Here is a 10,340-nt window from a genome sequence, read left to right on the forward strand (position 1 = left end):
CGGCTAGTTTTGACGAATTGACTCTACTAATGACATGTTCCACCAAGACTATGGATTGGCTTATATGGAAATAGAACTAGGGAAAAGTTGTGCTATCCTGCTAGCACAAAGCTTATAGAAAAAATTGAGGAGAAATCTTTATATAGAGTGAGATTGGACTTATGCTGAACCCCATTTCCTTTAGGAGATTCGCCCAAAGTATTAGAACTTCGTACTCGGGTGTGTGTTTTTCATCCCACTCTATGTAATCTTAAATAGAACTACTTTGGTATGCACATTTTTTTTTTTGAGAGAGTTTCAACGTATGACGTTCGCTTCTGATGATAGTTCTTTATTATCAGACTAAGACATCAATCAATTTTTGGTGTAGGCGGGAATTGAAACTTTACTAGTTAAACTAATTGGAACCCACTGGTCTGCACAATTCTAGATCTAGAGTTATGGCATAAAAGAATTTTAACAGTTGGGATAATCACATAATAAACCTTAGAGTTTGATCTTGATCTAAAATTAAAAATTTCAATTGCATATATATGCTCACCTTATGTCATAATAAACCCTATGGGAAACCTTCTGACTTTCTATCAGTTTGTGTGAAATGAGAGTATACAACATACAACATACGACATAGCTTATGGGAAAATACTCCTAAACTTTATTATTTTACCGCAAAGTGCACAAGAGTCAAGACATTACTTAACGCTTCCCCTCACAAAACACTAGCTAGGGATTCTGTCATATATCTCTTGAGCTTCCGCATTAATGAAAATCATTTGATTATGTTTATATGCAAACTGAATTGAATCTTTACCGTACCATGAAAGGAAATGAGTTCAACTATGAAGCAGCAAGAAAATGCTTAACTATTTTTGTTAGAAAAACACATGGAAAATACGTGTTTATATCTCATACAAAACATGCGTAGCGGAAAATTAACAGATCTACTTCACTCGCAATCGATAACATGTATTATATAAGTTTCAGAATTTAAGAACAAGAAAGCGAATTTTGGTGCGGTGAAATTCAAAAACCAAAGATTATAAGTGCTTGGGAAGACTTTTAATCTTCACTCCAATTCCACTTAATGCCCAAGAAATGTGGTCTCTCAATCAGTTTCCAAGGAGAGAATAGGAGAGTGTCCAACACTTACATACAAACCATTTCATTTCTTGTATGTTCTTAATGAAAACACTTATGAAAAGAGACTTATAAAATTATGTATGTTTCTCTCCTTATAAATAATTGATTATCTAATTGGGCTAGCCTTTCGGGCCAATCCAATTGGGCTCTTGTGTGTGGCTTGGAGTGGGACCAAAAGGGAACAAATAAGACTCTAGCTCCAATGGGTTTTGGGCTTTTCTATCAACTTTTGACAAGTCCAACGTTACCATTAATTATATTCAATACTACTATATGAATATAATTGCACTCTAGGCTTTATTAATAAATTATATTCCAAAACTTTATTGTACATGCAACCCTTTTATTAAAATATTCGTAATAATACAAAGTCATGAATATAGACTGTCACTTTGAAGAATACTGCATCTTAATCCTTAAGTACTCAGTTTAATCATTTAAGTTATTCATCATATATTTATGAAATTCAATTTCATAAATATATACTTTAGTAACTCTTTACTAAAGTGGTTGGGTCAAACTCTCTAAATAACCAAACCCATTAAACTTATCTCAAAGGAATATTTTGTATCTCCGTTAAGGGATTATGAATTTCATCTTGAGAATATATGTTCCATCAACACTAAATGTGGCCGTTTAACATACTGAGATTTTGATCGTGACTTTAAATCTCACTTCTGATATATCAAAGCAACCTACACTTCATGATTAGGTCCATTATCCTCTCAGAATTAAGAGTTCATGTAAATAGAAGTCGTGAGATTTATTATTCATTTGACAGTTGTTAGGAGAATAATAAATCTCACAGCGGCCCAGTTCAATATGTCTTAACTCTTAAAACATATCAACATGCCAACTAGAAATCTCAATTTTCATGATCGAGACAAATCATCTTAGTTGACATGTTATAGTCTTCGTAGATGAAACGCCCAATTTAATCACCGACTACGAACTACATTTTGAGTTTACAAGGACCTTGTGATTTACATCTTCTGTGACTAAATCACATAAATCACATATAATCTCATGAACTAAGATAATGTCTCATTAGTTCATTTATAGATAGTCTCATATAATTAAATAATTAAATTATTATTACATGTCAATAAATTGGATTTTAGGGCATAAACCCCAACAGAAAATAGGGAGAGATAGAGAGGAAAGAATTTTCCATTAGAAAAATATTATTACTTGCATGATTTTTTTACAATTACACGGATTCATATGTATAAGCTTAAATAAACCAAAACTTATAGCTCTTTTCATAAATTGAAATTTTACAAAAAAAAATTACAATCTTAACAAACTCACTAAATATAATCCGTAAAAAACTGAACCAGCCTCAAATTCTGTTTTGAATTAATCATTATATCCACATGTATAAACTAAACAATCCCTTGTCTATATATTTAGTTATATTCTGTTTTACTTGTTTTGTCTAAACTAGCAAAGCTTTTGTATATTTTGCTATCTTTTTTTCCTTGTTTTGTTTGAATTAACCGATGATATCTTGCTATCTTCTTTTCCTTGTTTTGTTTGAATTAACCGATTTCCTACCGATGTGCGGTACATTTTGAAATTGTAATGATACAAAAAATCACTAACTTGTTATTAATTCCCTCCAATATTCAATAATCTTTTTCATAAAACTTTTAAATCTTATTCTATTTTATAGACAAAATAGAAAGCCAATAAGATTAGGTGTAGTGATTTGATTATTTTATATGCGTTTACAAATTTGAAAACTGCACAATATGGTGATTGATATAGATAGGCATGTTTCATGCCTATTCAAGAATGAAATTATTGTTTTGATAAAATAAAAATGCAAATATTTTTCATTTATATTCTTCTATTCTTGATTGTCTTTTTATTATTATTATTATTATTATTTCCTTTTGTTGAACTTTTTTTTTTCAATTGTTGCAAAAACAACTAGATATGAGCAAGAATACCATATTTCAAATCAATTACTTCTCATAAAACTTTAGAAAAATGACATCAAAATTTCATTATACTAATATAATTAATACACCATTAAAAATAATTAATATAACAAAATAAATGTATTTATCTACTACTACTATTATTATTATTATTATTATCAATTACATAGAATAAAATACTACAATGTCGATTCTCCACACACATATATACATGTCGCTTGAAAGAGTTAGGAAATTTAAATAGTTAAAATTAATTTTAGTGTATCCACAAATATTTAATTTTGATGATTTTTGTTTCTTATATAAATTTGTACTATAAATTCCTTTAATATAACTAATTAATGCATAACTATAAATAATAATTGATATATGTATTTACTTTATTAGCTAATTCAATAAACTAATACTTTGATCATAAATGTACTTTTTTGTTAGGTTGGAAACTAAATAAAAAGAATCTCAATTAATACACCACATGGCAAACTTTTATGCTCTTCCACGTGAGGCTTATATATATATAAAATGTTGAGATCTATTGCATATATGTTGAGCACTCCTAGCGTTTTTTGCTATTCCCTATGAATGATAGTGCACGTGTGAATTACCGCTTATTAAGTTTTTAAGTTTTAACTCATTTTCTTCTTTAAAAAAAAAAAAAAAGTTCTAACTCATTAGATTCTCAAAAAAAAAAAAAAAAAAAAAAAATTTAACTCATTACAGGTTGCTTTTACATTTTCTTTTATCCCAAATGAGCAGTTCATATAATTCGTAGTGATAATTAAGAGCTTGTTAGGACGTGATCGTCATGTTGTAGATATGGACTAAATACTATTGATATTTTGAGCACTTAGTTGATTGTTCTTGAAGAATTTTCTTGTGTTAGGATTTTAAATTTTAATTTAAAAAGATTATTTGTGGGGGAGATTTTTTTTTTTTTTTGGTTTATGTTTAAATCTTGTGGAGTTTAGATCATTTTTTTTTTTTGGGGAAAATTGAATGAATTACTAAATACTTTTTATAATTTTGAGACTCAATTTAATTGTTTCTGAGATTTTCATTACGGGTTAAATATAGACTCTATGAATTGAAATTTTTGAGCATTACATTATATGGAAGTGGTTCCAACTTGATAGAGTCAACCTGAGATAATTCATTGCCTGCCTATATATTTCTGGTTAATTGGCCAGTCATAGATCAAATAAGTTAAAACTATAAAATGATTCTTGCGTACAGAACTCAAAGATATTTGATTTATTTCAGAAATTTTATATGAATATTTCATATTTTAAGGTTTATGTACATTGGTTTTGATAAAATCATTTGAATTCTAGCTATATTGAATTAAGCTTCTGGCTTTAGTTGAGTCACCAGGTGCATGTATTTTATTTTGTTCCTAATTTTCAATTAATTCTTCTTGGAGTATAATAGATTAATATATAGTCAAGTTTAAAACTACATATATAGGGACAAGAAAATATTTCTTGTGTACATGCATGGTAGTCTTTGGGAAGCCATTGCTAAGAGATTACAAAACAAGCTTACTAAAGCATGATGTTAAGTTTAGTTATAACTAGAGTTTATTAAGCTATCATTGAAGTTCATTTAAGTATTAAATTTTCCCTAAGATGATTCACAAAAAAGCAGAAAATTCAGCACCTGAGACACCAAACTCGGGCAAAGCCCCCACAACCACAAGTATATATAATCTTGATTTCTCACCAATAATATGTCTTTACTGGTCGGCCAATGTAGCAAGAATGATCATCTTCTGAAAATGAAATTACCTTTATTTATTTAACAGGTGGAATTAAATTAATTACCAATATTTGTTTTCTAAGCCATGTCAAGTGTCAATTCGACTTGGTAAAGTGACTTATGGGGGTTTCCATCTTAACCAGTAGAAGTGTAGAACTAACAGGAAATATGGCATTGTAGCAAGAAAAAGGTTTTCTAACAAATTAATAAACTTATCTACTAATTACAAGTTGGTATTATTATAGTGATTGCTATTATATAGTGGAAGAGCTTACCGGAAACGCACATCTAACTTTCTAATTTCCAGGTAAATTGAAGAAAGAGCCAAGCTGCTTAATAAGACTTATTCAACCTAATCGAAATAATTAACATCCTAACTAGTCTAACTAGATATTTCTAACCTCTTTGTGTGAAATTACTCATCGCCTTCCTCGTAACTATTCTATATGGCACTGAATAATATTTATTAGAAATATTATGGTCTGAAAGGTTGAAAACTCGAAATTCATCGTAGACTCGTATACTTGTAAATCAAACATAATAATTTTACTTGTAATGCAAATAATACTATTTTAAGATTTATTGTTATCATTATTTTTTTTTGATTCTTGCTTTCACTTTCTCCCTCTTTTCTCTTACACTTTGCAATACCGACGTGTCAATATTGAGATATAAATAGTATCATTCCCTGCATCTTAATCATGTGAACCAGCCCCCAATAATTGGATATTCTATCCCGTATAAAAAAAGTATAAGCCTTCTATTCACGCCAAAAGAAATTACTCAGCTTTGTATTTCAGGTGATTAACAATATTATTTGACAAACATGGGCCATTATTTACAGTTGTGATAATAAATGATATAATGGGTTAGTTACTTCGTACCCATTTTATAATGCCCTTTAAAATTTTTGTCTTCATCATTCTTCTAGAACCCTAGACCTCTAAAATTTAATGAATTTTTTTTTTTTACACATTCGTTATTGTATAATTTGTATTCATTTTGAAATTGTGTTTTTAAAACACGATTTCATAATCTTATTTTAAAAAATAAGACTTTAATTTATATAACAATGTGTGTAAGTGAATGTGTAATAAAGAGCGTTTGACTATCATTACTTAAAATTCAAACCCTACCAACATGTTCCTTGCAAATTTTAAGTTAATAATTTGAAATCACTACCAAATTGACGTGTGTGATTTGGCTTTTAGCAACTTATATTTTTCTATGTGTCTTGGTTATGCCGGCCATCCTCTGGCATTAAACTAGTGCCATTATTATGTTATGTCACAAAGACCTTTCCTTGTGTCATCTCTTTGGTCATCATCCAAACTTTTCGCCTTTAAAAATGGTCTTCACCTCTCCCAAAATCCCCTCCCACCACTTCACCATCTTTACCCTCTCTAGCTAGCTTAATTTCTCTCTTTCATTCTCAAGTATTATAGCTTATAACTTTCACTTCCTTAATTTCCCTAATGAAAGCAGGACCTGAAGTTATTCAGGGTGCTTTGGATATGATCCAACCCCATCATGAACCATGGGACTACCCCACTAATATTGGCTTCCCAACTCCACCCGTCAACCCTTACCAGCTCAAGCCTGTAATGGCAAACCGTTGTGTGAACTTGGAGCGAAACGAGCTCTCTGAGTGGGTAGAACGAATAGCAAAGCAACTCATAGAAGACTTACCTGATCAGACTGAGAGTTGCATAGATATTTTGCACTCTGACACAACCTCTCAGGACAAATATGTCCCATCAATCCTTGGAGACTTTAGGCCAAGAAAAGTTGCAAGAAGACACTACTATGACACCATTGGAAGCGAGGTTCAATGGACCAATGAGCCTAATCAAGTTTCTGTTCATCATGCAAGGAATGTAAATAGAGAATTAAGTAGGCTAGATGAGCATGGCTTATCCCTAATAACCCTACTTCTTGAGTGTGCGGTTGCAATCTCAGTTGACAATCTAGGTGAGGCACATAGAATGTTACTTGAGCTAACACAAATTGCCTCACCTTATGGGGTTTCATGTGCTGAGCGAGTTGTGGCCTATTTCGCTAAGGCCATGTCTAGCAGGGTAATCAACTCATGGCTTGGTATATGTTCCCCTTTAGTCAACTACAAAAGTATTCATTCAGCTTTTCAAGCTTTCAACAACGTTTCCCCTTTCATCAAGTTTGCACACTTCACATCCAACCAAGCAATCCTTGAAGCATTCCACCGCAGCGATAGGGTTCACATTGTTGACCTTGATATCATGCACGGCTTGCAATGGCCAGCCTTATTTCACATCCTCGCCACGCGAATGGAGGGCCCTCCGCACCTTAGATTGACGGGGATGGGCACATCAATGGAGATTTTGGTGGAGACGGGAAAGCAGCTTTCGAGTTTGGCTAAGCGGCTTGGAATATCATTTGAATTCCACCCAATTGTGAGGAAGTTCGGAGAAATTGATGTTTCAACAGTGCAAGTTCGGCATGGAGAAACTCTAGCCCTGCATTGGCTACAACATTCCTTATATGATGCTACTGGACCCGATTGGAAAACAATGAGACTACTCGAAGAATTGTCACCAAGAATCATCACATTGGTTGAGCAAGATATTTCACATGTTGGGTCTTTTCTAGACCGTTTTGTTGGGTCGCTACACTACTACTCGACCATTTTCGATTCCCTGGGAGCAAGTTTGCCTACTGATGACCATAATAGGCACAATGTTGAGCATTGCCTTCTATGTAGGGAAATCAACAACATATTGGCAATAGGAGGGCCAGCAAGAAGTGGGGAGGACAAGTTTAGGCATTGGAAGAGTGAGCTTGCAAGAAGAAGTTTTCTGCAAGTGCCCATGAGTGCAAATTCTATGGCTCAAGCACAATTGATATTGAACATGTTCCCTCCTGCTCATGGATATAGCCTTGTCCAAGGAGAAGGGACACTCAAGCTTGGGTGGATGGAAACTAGTCTGTATACTGCTTCTGCATGGACTTCAACTGCTTCTAGGTAGCTGCTAATGAAAATGTGTTTTTTTATTTGGTGTTGTATACAGAGCTCAAATGCACTATAATCCAACTAGGGAGCTGTGAAAAGTAAATCTATGGGAATGGAAAATGTACTTTTTGAAAGGGAATATTTTGGTCGGAATGCAAATAGAAAGTATATTTATGCAAGGCCCCTGAAGTTTTACTTTTGTAGTTACTGGAAGTGTATAACCATTTGTCCACAATATATGTTTCCATAGCTAATACTGTTTTCCTTGGATGCTTATGTGTCACCATGTAAAACTTCCGCTCATATACGTAAACTTAGAGGTCTTGTAATCATTTACTTTTTATGTTCGTAGTCTGTGTCTTTATACAATTAGCATCTTAGCGCTTACATTAACTACTTCCCAGCGCACTCCAGGCAATATTGCTATGATTCTCTCTCTCTTTCAAAAACACTAACATTGATTTTTGAATGATAAAAGCTTTTTAAGGAACTACCATGTATTCCGAAAATTTGACTAAGCCCTCGAGGTTGATTGATTGCTATGACCCGCAACAACTTTTGAACTATATGTATATGAACCTCTTCATGAACAACTCGTTTGTGATCACAATCAAAAGTTTTGACCGACTCTAAGAAACCTCCTTGGAGATTTGATGCACTGCAATGAACGTCACTAGGATGAAGTCTTTGTAGTTTTAAGATCTTTCATCACTCAGAAACACAGCAGATTAATATATATGTCTACATACTCTTTATACTCATGGGTTGGAAGGTGGAGGCTTTGATGTTCAAGTTGCGTTGTTCTCAGAAAAATGGCTTAACAATTGTATGAAGTTTTGTATAACAGGCCCTTATATAGGCTTTCCACCGACTTCGTTAAAATGCATTACTCATGAAATCCCTGATTTTCAATTAATTATGTCGATGTTGAAGGGTAGTCGTAAATCCACTTTCGATCTATTAAGAAACGATTGCAAGTGATCTGTCATAACCTAGAGATTTCGATCAATCAAGAGACAATCAAATGAAAATTGAAACATGTACAAAGTATCTTCTTTGAGCTGCTCCTTGACACTTCGATCTTGAACATTGAATGATTCATTACAGACTTAAGAATTATTACATTGTCAAGGAATTTGCCAACTAAAAATCTAACGATCTACCCCTTTGGCACTTCTATGGCAAAATTCAAAATTCAAAATAAACTCAAATTAAATACTTACAAATACAAACAATCCCAAGAAATCATATACTAAACTAGGACTGACTGATTGAAAAGACTCAATAAAAACATAGCAGAACCTATTATGCACCATGTGGTAAACATGACAAGTGATATTCGGCAACATAACAGCTTGCAATAATATTAGATCATAGAACACAAATATATTCAATCAACACATGCCTCTATTAAACAAAACAAATACTCCCTTTTTGTCCCAAATTATTATTATTATTATTATTATTATTATTATTATTATTTTTTATACAAGATAGAATTTCTACTCTAGCCTAATCTAAGTGTATATTTGTGTGAAGCTCCCTCCTAGAGACTTGAACCCCGACCCTTACCCCCTACACCCTACAAGTACTTATACTTGTGGAGTGACCACCGCAACAAGGGTGCGCAGTGGTCCAAATTATTTGACATGTATTTCATTTTGGTATGTTCCAAAATTAAATCTTGTTTGAAAAGTTAAAAGCTATTAATTTATTAGTATTCCCATTATGCCTCTAATTGATCATTAGCATTTTTTTTGTTGTTGAAAATATTCAAATTTTAAAAGTAATAATAAATAATTAATAAAAAAACCTTCAACAAAGAAAACTCAGCCAATACATGATGTTCGATCTATAGGTATTGTTTGACGCCAATAGAGCTTGTAGTCTAACACTAACCCTATTGAAATTTGATTTGAAGATAAGATTGAATTTGGGTTTGGGTTTGGGTTTGCTTCTAAATATAACTCTTAAATTGCTTGGCGCCAGTTATTTATTTTTTTGATAAATTTGTTTAAGGGTAATTTTGGAAACTTATACTTTTTTTTTTTTGAGACAAGACATTAAATGATATTTTCCTAAAAAGTTATGTTTTCTAAATAGGCCAAACAATTTGGGAAAAAGAGAATAGATATCAATTTAATACAATAGCCAATTATCACTATATATATATATATATATATATATATATATATATATATATATATATATATATATATATATATATATATGGGTCATGCTAATAAGTGCCCTTACGGCATTGATTAATAATTTATTTTAGAAAAGTTTTGATGTCACTTTTATAAGAAATGAAAAAAAGCTATCAAAACATTGTTTTTTTTCCCATAAAAATTTTCTTTAAATGAATTATTAACCAACACCCTAAAGGTATTTGTTAACATTTTCCTATTTATATAAGGACACGTCAAAGTAAGCCAAATCAAAGTTTATTTTATTAAAAAATTTGAAAAGCACATTGGATCTCGTGTTACAAGTAACATTCCAAATAA

At 31.9% G+C, this 10,340-nt stretch overlaps 1 protein-coding gene across 1 annotated transcript; it reads left to right on the forward strand.

Annotated features, from left to right (window-relative positions):
* The first annotated feature begins 6,316 nt into the window (after positions 1–6,316).
* On the forward strand, positions 6,317–7,962 carry LOC142618607 (scarecrow-like protein 23). The gene has a single exon (XM_075791551.1). It carries the CDS (start codon positions 6,317–6,319, stop codon positions 7,844–7,846), a length of 1,530 nt encoding a protein of 509 aa, XP_075647666.1. The 3' UTR covers positions 7,847–7,962.
* Positions 7,963–10,340: the final 2,378 nt, after the last annotated feature.

The sequence above is a fragment of the Castanea sativa genome, chromosome 12, assembly GCF_040712315.1.
Source record: "Castanea sativa cultivar Marrone di Chiusa Pesio chromosome 12, ASM4071231v1".
Classification (NCBI taxonomy): Eukaryota; Viridiplantae; Streptophyta; class Magnoliopsida; order Fagales; family Fagaceae; genus Castanea; species Castanea sativa.

What these genes read in the sequence shown, in the direction of transcription:
- LOC142618607 (XM_075791551.1), top strand. Translation starts at nt 6,317, where the DNA reads ATGAAAGCAGGACCTGAAGTTATTCAGGGTGCTTTGGATATGATCCAA.